Here is a 13,848-nt window from a genome sequence, read left to right as displayed (position 1 = left end):
TTGATTTTCACAGCAAGATGTTGTGGGGACTCATCTTCTCAGCACTGGTGCTCTGGGCGGGGAACCCAATGTGGTGGTGGCCCCCTTCACTTCTAAGTGGGGGAGCTCTGCAGCTGAGGTATCCCTCCCAATTCCCTACCACCACATGTAGGTGTGTGACCAGCTCAGTTCATGTCTCTTCCCCTTCTACCTATTTTGAAGTGTTTTTTTCTTTATATCCTTTGTTATAGAAGTTCTGTTCAGTTAGCCTTCAGGTGGTTCTCAAGGGTTGCTGTTTTATAATTTTGTTATAATTTTGGTGTGGCCATCGGTGAAGATGAGTATAGCATTTTCCTAATCTGCCATCTTGGCTGGAAGTCTGTAATTTTTAAATCCTCTCCAAACTATATTGTGAGACAGATGGTATAATAATACCTATTTTATAGTTGAAGAACTGAGATCCAGAGAGGTTAACAAATTTCCTCAAGATCACACAGCTAATAAATTTTGGAGGCAGGATTTGAACCCAGTTAATCTGGCTCCAAAGCCTGGGCTCTGAACGGACAAAATGTTTGGGAGACCCAGAAAAAACTGTGACTAGTTTTTACAGGGATTGTAAAAATCCTGAGCTGAGCTATGCCTAGAGGAGTAGAAGGATCTCAGATAACAGATGAGTGATCTTGAACGGTATTCCAAACACAAGGAAAAGCAAGAGCAAAGGTAAAGTAGTTCTGAGTAGGGAATGGTAGAGTGGGAAAATAGATAAAACTTGAGAAGCTGAAGAAGGTTGGAGCCAGACTGCAAAGGAGTCCGAGTCCTCCTCTTTGAGAGTTTAGATTTACTAAACAATGAATTTATACATTCTTGGTGCTTGGAAGTTATCAAAAGAAAATCTTTAGAAAAATCAAAACTGTTATTAAAGTTGGTATGAAGTGGAAGGGTAGATCATTTGATACCTACTTTGGTTTACACATCCAGCTTTTATTGAAATGTGGTCTCAGGGTTTACAGTTGGGGTGGGCCTGGCAGAGCTTAAATCCTATTACACTACCTCATTTGTATCTTGCTTCTATTTTTAACTTAAATATTAACTCAATGTTAAATATTAACTTAAGAATAAATATAAATTAAGGCATTTTAATTTTATTTTTAAAAATAGAGTTAAAGATCATATATGGGTGTATAGTTTCTTAAAAGAAGATTATGGCATGAAATAAAGGCATTAGTATAAATATAATTAGTAATTTTTTCCATACAGATTCTAAATGAATTTTAAAAGAAAAAAATGCCACCAGGATTGACTCTTTCTTATAGAGTTCCTGTAAGTTCTCACAGGGCATTTGCTTTCTGTAGAAAGTCTGCGATTGCACACACATTTCTTACGCAGAATGTTGCGTAGAAATTATATAAATATTTTAGCATTTTTCTTACATATATACTTTAATTTTTTATTTACTGATTTTAGACAGAAGGAGGAAGGAAGAGAGAGATACATCAATTCGTTGTTTGAGTTATTTATGCATTCATTGATTGACTCTTATATGTGCCCTGACCACTGATCGAACCCCCAACCTTGGCATTTGGGATGACTCTAACCAATTGAGGTACCTGGCAAGAGCCATATATTCTTTAAATAAATTTTAGAAGAAAAGAAATCAATAGTACCTTTTTTTTTTTTTTTTGCAAAGTACAAACATTGGTATACACTGAAGTTTGGAAAGACAACTGATTTTGGAAATTGAAAGCCCTGGATTTGTTTCTCAAACTCACCACTTAACTGGCTGTTTGAGCCAATCATCAGATAAGTCCAGTAACTTGACCATCTATAAAGTGGGAATAATAAGTACTTTATGAAGTTGTGACAGTGAAAATGTTTTCATTGGACACGTAGACTTGCACCATAAAAATCTCCAACTTTCAAAGATTGAACTACGTGTGTTCAGTAGATCAAACCAAAACATTCAAAACTATAATTTTCTCATTTTAACTCTGAAGTGAAGCCATAATTCTATTCTCACTCATTCCTAATCTTTTGAAAGTTATTTGAAAAGCAGCATGTTACTGTTTGTATGTTTTTGTCATTTCGAAAGAGGAAATTAATACAGCAGTACATACTATGTACTAGACTATAATCTAGGTCCCTCCATATATTTATGACAGTTTATTTTCCTCGGAACCCATGAGGTAGGAGTGATTTTTCCAGAAAAGAAAACTGAGGCTCAGAGATGAACTTATAAGTGGAAAAGTCCACTATAAAGTCTAGGTTCAACGGTAAAACCCTTGCTTTTTTTATTCATAATGCCAGGCTGTCCTTTAAACATGCCAAAAGAATGAAGTTATTTTAAAAATAAAAATAAGTGGAAATGAATTTCACCCTTAAGAATTCTTTTTAAAATGCCACAAAAACTATGGGGGTAACTGAAGATATCCTTGGGTGGCACAAAACCACATTTGTGGACTGCTACCTAAGCTTTAGGCACCACTGTAATTTTAGCCCGCTGTACTTTTTATTTGGCCACAAAGAAATCCAGCTTCCTGGAGACGGGTTCCATTTGGATTCTAGTTTTCTGGCTCCTGATGTGGGTTTGCGGTTTTCAACTGCCTGCACTTTAAATAGAAAGGACTGGAAGGTCTTAGTGGACTGGGGGAAAAAAAAGAAAAAGATTGCTAGGCATCATATAGTTCAAACTTTGACCAGCAGGTGTCTCTGCAGAAAAGGGAGAAGGTTCCTTTTGGCCTTCGAGGTGGAAGACGGCTTTTCTACTTACTTGAACTGACGAAAATTGTGACGGAAATGAAAGAAAAGTGGGTCACTTACGCACAGAAATCAATCCCAATTGTATAATTTTTTCTTTTTTAATTTTTTTGGATTTTTAATGATTGAAACAAAAAAGATCTAAAACCGCAGCTTCTGGAAGAACCATTTGTTCTTGCCAGTCTTGTACCTCTCTTCGAACTTGACCTTGGCCTCCCGTCTGGCCTTGCGTTTCACAGCAGGGTCTCTGAAGATGTCCTTGTTGACAACACTTTTGTCCAAGGGGATATCCACAGAGTATCTGGTGAGCATGAGGTGACTGTAGTTATAAACTTTTACAAAAGACTTGATCTTAGACCTCTTGGCAATTTTCTTCTTGCCCATGGCAGCTGTCACTTTGCGGGGATAGCGGTCAATTCCAGCCACCAGAGCATGGCTGTAGGGGCGGTCTGACGTGCCATCATCAATGTTCTTTACGATGACAGCTTTGCGTCCAGAGTAGCGTCCAGCCAGGACCAGCACCACCTTCCTGGGTTTCATAAACTTGCCCATTTCGACAGCAGCCGCTGGGGCCTAGGGCCCAATTGTATAATTTTTTCTTAGCCAAAAGCTAGTAGAAAACCTCAGCAAATCCCAGTCTTAATGCAAGGAAGCTCCTGTAAAGCAGTCTCTGTACTGTCTTCCAAAACATGCAACCCTTCAACTGAGAGGCAGTTTCTAAGGCAGGTATGGCAGAGGTGATTGGTCTTTCTTTAGTTAGGAGAGATGTGGAAATAAAGGGAGAAAAGGAAAGAAACAGTTCTATAGGTTTTGAACCAGGGAATGAAGAACTTCCATTTGAGGTAGACGCTGAAGTGTGCCTTTACTTTTTAGGGAGTTAGGAATTCTAGAATTTTATATACACTTGTATGTTCAAGCAAAATAAAAGGATCCAAATATGCCAAAATACCAATTAATATTTATTGAGTATCAGATTTTTTATTTAGGGGAAACAGTATAAGAAAACCTTTTTTATTAGTGTAAATATTAGAAAGTTGATGACAGGGTAACTAAATGTACCTCACCTTAGGAACATATACTTTTGTGGATAAAAAGTTTTCCTGGATCAATTTTTTTCTCTACTAAATTTGTTTCCCCATTGATTTTCCTTATAAAACCTTTAAGAAAAACATACTTAAAGATGTTTTGGATGATTTAAAGGGTGATGATATTCTAGAAAATCTGCATAGCAGCAAGTTTTGTGTAATAGCTTGAAAGATTCAATTAAAAAGAAAAATGTGGGAAAGCTAAACAGAATCTTTGACTGAAAATGTATTTAGCTTTTTAGCCCCCTCCTCAAGATATCTGATAGTAGTGGACTATGTTCTTATCCTGATTGCTTAGACCTGTTTCTGGATATCCAGGGGAAGCACTTGGATATGACTAGGTTGATCTGGGATAGGAAGAGGACAGGCAACAGCCAGCCACACAGCTGAAGTGGTAATGCCGAATGTAGTCCTAACAAAGAGAAAAGAAATTCAGCTCACTTGGAGAACCAGGGCACATTGAGTGTTTGGACAAAGTCTACGTGATGGAAGAATTTATAACTGGTTAATGACTTCCTTGTTTGGGAATAAGTGGCATGCAAACATTCTATGATGTTGTCTTTTGGCATACAGAATTTCTGAATATGCTTCTATATCAACTGAATGCTCCTATAATGTTAGATTGTGCCTGCTCTGTCCTGTTCTCAAGAACACTCAGTGTTCTACTTCCCTGGGTCTAAACTGAGCTCAGTCACCCTGGGCTAGTAGCTTTTCCTACTAGCTTCTACTTTTAGAGGGTTTATAATCCAGTGGGGAAAAATCTCAGGCTCCAGAGGTAAGTAAGCTGCCTGGGTTTTTTTGCATCCTAGTTCTACCACTTTCTAGCTCTATGACTGTGGCCAATTATCTTAATCCCTCTGTGCCTCCTTTTCCTTATCTGCAAAGTGGGGATAATACAATTTTTCTCATAGGGTTGTTGAGGATTGAATTCACATCTGTAAACTGCTTAGCATAAAGCCTGGCAAATTGTTACTGACTTTGAGTTGTTCCCCAAACCTGAATCCTTGGTACTCATTAAATCCTTATTAAATACATACATCTAAGTTGTTTTCCTTATTCTATGATTTTTTTTTAATCAATGCCCTCCTAATTTTCCCTATTCTTCTCACCAAAGAGAACTCTTCAGGGAGATCTCCGGTAAGTCTTTGTCCAAGTCTCAATAGGACACACCATCTACTGGCCTCAATCCATATAGGCAGGGAGCATAAATGATATAACACATAGCATACACATTCTGGCCATTATTAGGGGCAAGAGTGATATGCTTCTTCTCTTTGGAGGTTAGACCACAGATACATTTTCTAGTTTCTCTCTACAGGCTTCCTTGTTTTTGACACTCCCCAGAGAGCAGCAGAAGTTGCTGTACTTAATGTTCCAATGATCTCTGTGAGTGGAGGAGAGGATATAAAGTCACTATGAGATTGGTTTCAGTGCTGCTCCTGCATCCAGAGTAAACAATTTTTTTTCTTGCCTTGGGGCCCAGAACCAAAGTTAATGGACAGCTCCTGCTAAAGGCAGGTGAGTTGGGTCATGGAATGGTAAGAGAAGCTGGCCACATCATTTATCTGGGATTGATTAATCTCAACCAATGAAAGGGTTTTCCAGATGCAAGAAACAGAGGTCTACTTCATCCTTGTCTTTATTTGCTAGTAAAGGAGCCAATTAGTATTAATTGTGCTGGTAATTTGGAATGGCCACCAGGGAATTGATCCAAGACAATTGCATAATGACCTCTCTGTTCCATTCTAATCCCAGCCATTACTCATAGTCAGATGGAATCAGACAGAGTGCTTGTAAATATCCTGTTGTCAGTGAGAGTAAATATGCACTCTCCTTCTCACACATTTACAGTACCTTGGATGTCGTCATCGTCGGCAGCCGTCCGTCTCGAGAGACGATGGTGTAGCTTCTTAAGAGTCTATCTGCACCGCCGAGAATGGCTGTGCAGTCCAACTCGGGAGTGACACGGTATCTGTCTCCTTCCGTGTTGAATCGACATCTTGTGATGACGCTGGAGTGTCCTCTCCAGTGAAGCTGAAGCTACAGAGCCTGGGCAGGGTGATATGGAGGGTCTGCTGTTGCCCATGCAGCAGACCCCCCCTCTCTTCGCAGCTGAAGGGTCCAAGGGAAAGACGGAGTCAATACAGCTTGGCTTCAGGTGCGCCGCAGGAGTTGCCGGTGTTGACTACAACGTCAAACCGCCTTAGGGACTCCGGCTCCGGATTTTCTGTCGGGGTTTACTCCCTTAGCCTTTCCCCTGAAGAGGTATGCCGCAAGGCAGCGGAGGTTTTTTGGAGTCAGAGTTTTCCTTCTCTGATGTGCCCTGACTGGAAGATCGAACCAGCGACACTTAGCTCGCAGGCCGACGCTCAATCCACTGAGCCAAACCAGCCAGGGTACACCTTGGATGTAAGTTTTTAATATTGTACATGCAGTGACCTGATGATACAGTTCTGTCATTAAGAGAGACAAGTGTGGATGGATCAGGACTGGACTGAAGGAATACATTTTAAGGTAGAAATGTTCATAATCTCCCTCTTACTCCCCAACCCCTATCTTGTTCTCCATCCCAACCTAAAGCAGTTAATTTACTTAAAAAGGTGGGGGGGGGGTGCAGAGAGGTGGGGGAAACTTGGGAGCTAGTGAGGGACTCTGGAGGGTGTAGAATGCCAGATAACAGAGGAGGGAAAAATAAAGATAAATTTGATAATCTTCAATGTCCTCAAAGAGTTGCTAGTAAGAATGGAATTTTTATTTTATTATTTATTTTGCCTAACAGGCTGTTTTCTTTAACTTGATGTGGCTCACTGGACAATTTGCACCACTGCTTCATCAGGGTTACACAAGTGACAGAAATAGGACAGTCATGTAGCCAAGGAATTGTTCAGAGACGAGGTGGGAGGAAGGAAAATGACGTACCTTTTCTGGCTCTTACCCACCCAATAACTGGAATATGTGTTTGGTCTGGTTTCTCCGCCCGCGAACACGCAAATCCTAGTTTCCCCATTCCCCTATATTTGGTGACAATTAGATTGGTTGTACTGCGTGAGTTGTCTTTTGTAAGAGGAAGGAATTTTACTGAAGAATTCCCCTGCCTCGCTACCAACTTGGTTACAGTTGTCTCAATTCTGTAGCTATTCCTGCCTTGGGGCCTCAAGGGCTAAAGTGGGACAGGGTTGGTATTTTTGGTGATGAGGCAATATTTTGTTTTAAGGAAAGCTGGGTGTTTGCTGAACTGGTATAGAGGTCACACTAGGGGTCACTTTAGCGATTCCAGGGACGCTGGCTTTGGGTCAGGCTTAAAGCACCCTCGACTCAGGAACACTGCAGCGGTTTGGAACTGACTGGCACACTTGTGGTGTCCAGTCTAGTGCCCAGAAGAGGGCACCGTGGGGCCAGCGGCCAGAAGAACTGGGTCCAAGCGGGAAGGTCGAGCTAGCGGGTGAGGTCACGGTTGCCATGGCTCTAGGCAGTGACGCGCGTCGGCACGTGACGAGCGGTTGCCATGACGCTGGGCCCCAGCGGCGCGAGCCCTGAAGCCCCGGCGGCGCGGGCGCTCCGCCCCCGGAGTGACGTCAGCGCCCTCTCCTCCCACCTCTTCTCCTCCCCCTCCTCCCTGCCGGCTCCCCGCCGTCCCGGAGGTTTTACTGCACAACAAGATGGCGGCGGCGGCGGTGAGCGGAGCTGGCGGGGCTGCCGGGGCCGGAGCGGGGGGAGCCGGGCCGGCGGGTCGCCTGCTGCCTCCTCCCGCTCCGGGACTCCCGGCTTCCCAGGCTGCTGTGCCCCCGGCGGCTAGCTCGCCGCGTCCCCCAGCCCTGGCCTCGCGCGGGCCGGTGCCTGCTCGCATCGGCTACTACGAGATCGACCGCACTATCGGCAAGGGCAACTTCGCTGTGGTCAAGCGGGCCACGCACCTCGTCACCAAGGCCAAGGTAGAGACGAGGGGGGACAGGGCTGCTGCGGGGCTGCGGAACCCGGGACTGCGCCGCCCGGGTCCGCCGTCCAACTGTAGCGGGGGCAGGAAGGACCCGCGACATCGAGGCTGAAGGGTCGGCGCAGCGAGCGGAGCTCGGGATATTGGAGAGCTTCCGGGAACGGGAAGACGGGGACAGGGGCTGTCGGGGGGAAGTGAGGAGAGGGCGAGAAGGTAGGGCACACTGAGGGACCTGAGAGAGGGAAACTTCACGGCACAGGAGGCGCGAGGGGTCGGGCATTAAGTACCGGGACCTGGGGATGGGGAATGGGGTTCGGATGGGGAATGGGGTTCCCAGCGCTGTACGGAGTGTGTAGAAGAGATGACTGGAAAGAGGTTTGTAACTGACGGAACCAGGAGACTCAGCTAAGAAGACCCTGGAACCAGCAATTAGAAAATCCTGAAGGAAGGAGGTCAGGGCCATAGGAAATGTGGACCAGGAGGATGGGGGAAGACAGGGTAAACTGGACTGTTTTAGGAGTGCGTGGTGGGTGCAGGGTACTGGGAGATAGGTAGGACCTGGTACCTTATGACAGAGACACCCATCAGCATTTGGTCGTCTGGTACTGATAGATGATGGAAATGGAAGCCAGAGGACAGACAAGATCATTGGAGGAGAGGCAGAAAATGGGGAAATAGTAGGAGAACATTTCTTTGCCTTTGTGCAGTGAACATGGTGAGGGGGAAGGTTTATTATGGTGGCAGTAGATAATGAGTTAAACACTTCGAGAGAGCTGGATAGCTGGTTAGTTTTAGTTGTGCGGACTTCTGGAATTGTGGGCTTCAGAGAACCCAGGGTGGGCTGTCAGTGGTGAGGGGAAAGGCTGGTGACTGAGGAGGTGCGTAAGGAATCCTGACACCAGAGGAGAACACCCATCAGGCCCTTTGGTTCTCAAGGGATTTGTGGAGCTGTAGTAGTGAAGTTGGCCAAGGTCAATTGGGAAGCCATATATATGCATATGTAAATTTTTGCAGGTAAAGTTCCCTTTTTGAGGAAATACAGGTAGCACTTTTCTGGAGCCTTCTTCATTGGGGGGAGTATTGGAATCTAAGGCATCAGGGAGAATCATCTGGTTTCAGCTGGACCCACAAAGCCTATTTGTGCTACACATTTTTTCTTTGTTCAGTCTCTCACTTGAATGAACACTTTCAGTGTAGTCATGCACCATATTTAAAACTGCAGTTTGTTTCCCTCAACCTGACTCATGAAGAACCCTTTATAGCTGCTGCTGCTGCTTCCTATAAAAGCCACATCAATTCCCCTCACCTCCTCAGCCCAGCCTCTGGTGTCATCACTTACTTTGTTTTTGCTTTTATGGCAGTCGCTTGTTTTCAGAACGAGGACTTATCTAGGCCCTCTCTCTGGCTCACCACCTGAAGTTCCTTTTTCCCTTATTTCCGTAAAGATTGCAAGGGGCCCTTGCAGTGTGGCAGGGTGGGTGTCTGTGGAAAATTGATTGGTCAGTTTCACTTCCCCTGGGGAGGGGGTGTTCTTCAGCCTTTCTGGCAGTTTTTATCAGAGCCTCAAGCCTGCAGGTCTGAGCTATAGGAAATAACAGAGTCCAGGGTTCCCCATATTACCATCTACTCCAACCCTGAGGGGAGTAGACAGTGTCAAGACTGCGGCCTCTCCACCTTTTTACCCCCCAACCCCACACAGTGTTTCCAGTTCTGTTCACTGTTAGTCAAACCAAACTTATGTTTACAAACAACTCTAATTGTTGGAGGCTTGTTCCTGGTTTCAGTATTTCATTTTTTGCCTTCCCTCACCCCCCCAAAATCACATTACATTTCTGTGATTATTTTGCTCTGACCTTTGGGGGATAGACTCCATGAACTTAATTGGTTGCCTGGTTTATGCTATATATGACTTAAAGTATTTTCTATCTTCCAGCCCTTGGATACACCAAAATATTGATTAAAAAAGTTGTGACAGGGCTGAATGTTTTTGGAAATGTAATTGCAAACAGTTGGTTTTGGCTTTATATATAAAAGAGACATTTCTGTCTTCAGTAGTCAGCAAAGCCAGTGGCTAATTATGGCTGGTCTACCCACTCTCATTTTCCTGTGTGCGTTTGTGTGTTTCTTAGTTTTTCTCTGAGGCCTTGGTATCCTTTAGGAGTGCAGCATTTTAAACATTTGCTTGTTTATAAATGGGCGCCACTGTTTATGTTGGTTTTAACTTTGATCATTTGTGGTGTGGACTTACGCAATTCTTAGGTATGGAAATATTCAAAATCTTGAATGAGACTGAAATGGATGGCTTGAACAATGAATTCAGTGAGTTGCATGTGTGATGGGACCACACCAGCACTCATTCGTGTTTCTGTAGCTGTGTGCAATTCCCTAGTTACAGTTACAGGCACCCTGTCTTGCTGCTTAAATTACTCTGAGGACATGAGTGAAGCTTAATTCACAAGGATTTGTCATGTGCTCTTGAGTGAACGATGAGCCTATTTTGGCCTGCTCCATGCTTAATCTGAATCCGCTTTGGAAGGGTTCTCAAATGCTGACAGCGTAGATGTGCCTAACAGCTGTTGACATACAGTATGATGGCCTCTTAAGGCCATGGCTTGGTTATATAATGGCTAGGAAGGTGCCCAGGATACTAGCAGTTGCAGAAGCTGCTGTTTCAGTTACTCGGGTAGATAGATTTTTTCTTCCTATGCACTGCAGTGTTTATCTTACGTCTTCAATCAGGTCACTTGAAACCAAAGAGAGCTATTTTGTTTTCCATCTCTTTCCAGAATGTATTATTTTTTGTTTTGTCCTTTAGAGGTATATGATTTCTTCTTTCTCTTTTATCCCTATAGGCCACTGAATGGTCTGAGTTTTTCTTATAACCATATATATAACTATCAGACTCAAGTTATTCAGATGGAATTTGTGTTGGCTGAAGGAGATTAGTTAATAGGCATTTCTGAACATCAAAGAAATATTTATGGTCACCTTTTCTTATATGTACTACCCATTCCAAGGACTAAGAGGCTAAAATAAACTTCATTTATTGACTAAGCTATTGCACTTCGTCCAACAATAAGTGGTGAAACTGGCCCTTTCCCAGATAATGTTAACTCTCAGACCTGCTAGACAAGGACCTTGGATTGAATAAAATGAGTAGAGAAAAGGAAATATTTTCATATTTGGTTGTTGGTGACTTTTGCAGCGTGGCATTCGTGAGCTCAGAGTTAATGTTGGCAGCACTGCAGTGCTTAGAGCGTCACTGCAGAATAGTTAGCAGGAGAGAATATTCGTCTCTGACATACTTTGGTCAGCAGCTCACCCTGGCTGTCTTTATTCTACCATCTTTGATTCCTTTTTTTTTTTTGAGGAGCCTTGGTTTGAGATTCTTTGGTAGTACACTATGAAGTATTAAAGTGATAAAAAATTTTCTTTTTTCTGTTCTCAAATGTTTTTAGTCTGTTGGCTGTGCCTAATTATACTTTCACTGGTTGGATGAATAAAAATAAAGACTAGATAATATTTTGTGTGTATATTTTTAAGTAGACATGACTTTAAAAGCCATGGTTCAAATATTTTTTATTTTTACTTTTTATTTATTGGTTTTTTAGAGGGGGGTGGAGAGAAAGAAACATTGATATAAGAGAGAAATATCAGTTGGTTGACTCCAGTAATGCCCCAACTGGGAATCGAACTCGCAGTCTTTTGGAGTATGGGTTGATGCTCCAATTAACTGAGTCACCCGGCCAGGGTGGTCAAATACTTTTAATGTGTATTTAACAGGTATATATTACTTACCCATTACTGCTTTGTGGTAAGAGCTTGAATTTTGGATAAGGCTGCCTGGGTTTGGGTGCTCTGCTGCTTAATAGCTGGGTGATCTTGGATAAATTATTGAACTTCTCTGTGTTTGGATTCCCTCATCTGTACAATAGTACTTACCTCCCAAGTTTGGGTATTATGAAGATTAAATAATATAATACATGTGAAGCTCTTAGAACAGTACCTGGCACATAGTGGGCATTTAGTCAGTGTTATCATCATCATCATCATCATCATCATTAGATGCTATCATAACAAAGATGAGTAAGACATAGTCCCCTTTTTTGACCTTCACGCCTTTGGAATAGTTCATGAATGCAAATGCCATTTGTTTTGTATAGGTAGATGACATCCTGATGATAATGCTTACAGGGTAAGAAAGTGGTTGGTTATTATGTCAGGTGTCACTTTGAGAATTGGGTTTAACTTCTGTGGTCTATGGGCTAATTTCATGAATTGGCATTTTAAAACATAATTTTCCATTAGTTAAACTTTTTAAATAGGTATGAGACTTGCCTAATGAAAATTGCGACTACTGCTGGCTTTTATTTGGGCTGCTCTGAGTATTCCATGTGTTTGTGTTACTACTCGTTGTCACATTGGAACAGTTTGTTTGAGAGCAGTCTTTTCTCCAGGGTCACTTATATTTGGCAAAGAAAGTGTAGAAATATTCTTACAAGTCTTAAGAACACGTTTGCATTTGAGTAATACTTAGAAGGTGAAGGCCAAGATATTACACAGAGAAAACATTTTGCCCTACGACCCCATTCCAAATATTGACCTGCCAGGACACCTCTGTGAACTGTGTGGTTTAGTGCAAACTCATTTCCATAAGGAGAAAAACTCAGAGTGGGCTAATAGCATTATATTCACTTCTAAAAGCTGATGCTCGTGCTCATCAGAAGATTGAAAACAAGATTCATCGGTAAATAGAAAAGAGAATTATGTTAAAAAGAAATTGAAAACAGATTTACAGTACACTTGAGGAGATAGTTCCATCCTAGATAATGTTGCAAGATGACTAACCTTATTTTGACACAAATGATATTTCACTTGCTATGAGGTTATTGACTTTGTTGAAACTTTGTGAAGAACTGAGATTGATTTGGACTAGTCTAGTCTCTCCAGAATCAAAATACCAGTGTTCCATTTTCAATATCAGAGCTGTTTATTTTAACATTCTGCCTTTGGTGCCAGCTCCCTAGAAAGTCATAGATCTGGCTCAAGCCAGAGGTGCCCAGACTAGTTATTTCTGTGCCAGAAGTGCTGTTTTCATTTTTCAGGCATCACCCTGGCTTATGTTTTCAAGTTCGAAGCATAAAAGAGAACAAAATGGATGCTTTGAAAAGAGAAAGAAATTCTCTCTTTTCTTTAGAGCCTCTGTAATTTTTTTTTTTAATTTTATTTTTTGGCTTTTCAATTACAGTTGTCCCATTTTTCCCTCATTGCTACCCCTTAAAGAACACTTAAAACGTCTCTGCACAGAGATAGAATCCTTTTATTGCCTATTCATTCATTCAGTATATATTTATTGAATCCAAATTTTGTTTCAGGTTCTATCGTGGACTCGTTTGTACACTGATAAACAAGAGAGATGAAAAGCTCTTGCCTTCTTGGAGCTTACTTTCTAATGGGCGGAGACAGATAAGATACATGTAAACATGTGACTTCATATAGTGATGAATACCATGAAGAAAAATGGGCTGGAGTGTCTGGGGAAGAAGGCTTCTTCAGATAGAGTGGTTGGGGAAGGCCTTTCCATGGTGATGATATTTGAGCTGACATCTGCATGATGAGAAAGAACATCAGCCTGGGGAGCTTTGGATGACAGAATAGTTAATGTAGAAGGAATGGCACTTAGAGTTTGGTTTTTCCAAAAATTAGACCCAAGGTCATGGTGGTCTAGAGCTTAGTGAACAACTGGGAGGATGAAGTTTGCTAGACAGGCCAGATATTATGGGTTTATAGTCCATTTTATGGAATTGGGTATGAAGCAGAGCATTGATATCAGAAGATACCAGAGCAGAGCACTGACATCATCTAATTTATGTTTTTAAAAACTCATGCTGGTTATTTTATGGTTAAGGGTAAAAAAGCTTTTTCTGATGCATTGTTCTGATAGGGGAGGTGTTTAATTTTGACAACTTACATTCTTTCACACAGTAAGAGAATAGCATACGTTTTGCACATAAACATGATCAGTCAGCAAATATTTGTTGATTTTTGGACACAAAAGAGATCTTAGAGATCTTCCATTCCAGTGCTTTCTTTTCC

The 13,848-nt window shown here is 42.1% G+C and overlaps 1 protein-coding gene and 1 pseudogene across 8 annotated transcripts in view; one reads left to right on the top strand and one right to left on the bottom strand.

Annotated features, from left to right (window-relative positions):
• Nucleotides 1–2,830: 2,830 nt before the first annotated feature.
• Nucleotides 2,831–3,307, bottom strand: LOC150018986 (large ribosomal subunit protein eL27 pseudogene; annotated as a pseudogene).
• A 4,155-nt stretch (nucleotides 3,308–7,462) lies between these two features.
• SIK3 (SIK family kinase 3) overlaps nucleotides 7,463–13,848 on the top strand; it is a 310,884-nt gene continuing 304,498 nt past the window's right edge. For all 8 annotated transcript variants that reach the window (XM_090265990.1, XM_090265989.1, XM_090265986.1 and 5 more), the window contains exon 1: nucleotides 7,463–7,750. In XM_090265990.1, coding sequence (XP_090122116.1) covers nucleotides 7,478–7,750 — 273 coding nt within the window. In that variant the 5' untranslated portion in view covers nucleotides 7,463–7,477. The remainder of the gene's footprint in view (nucleotides 7,751–13,848) is intronic.

The sequence above is a fragment of the Furipterus horrens genome, unplaced genomic scaffold, assembly GCF_987537825.1.
Source record: "Furipterus horrens unplaced genomic scaffold, mFurHor1.1.pri manual_scaffold_2, whole genome shotgun sequence".
NCBI lineage: Eukaryota > Metazoa > Chordata > Mammalia > Chiroptera > Furipteridae > Furipterus > Furipterus horrens.
Note: the sequence above shows the minus strand (reverse complement) of the source record. Positions and strands in the feature narration are given on the sequence as shown.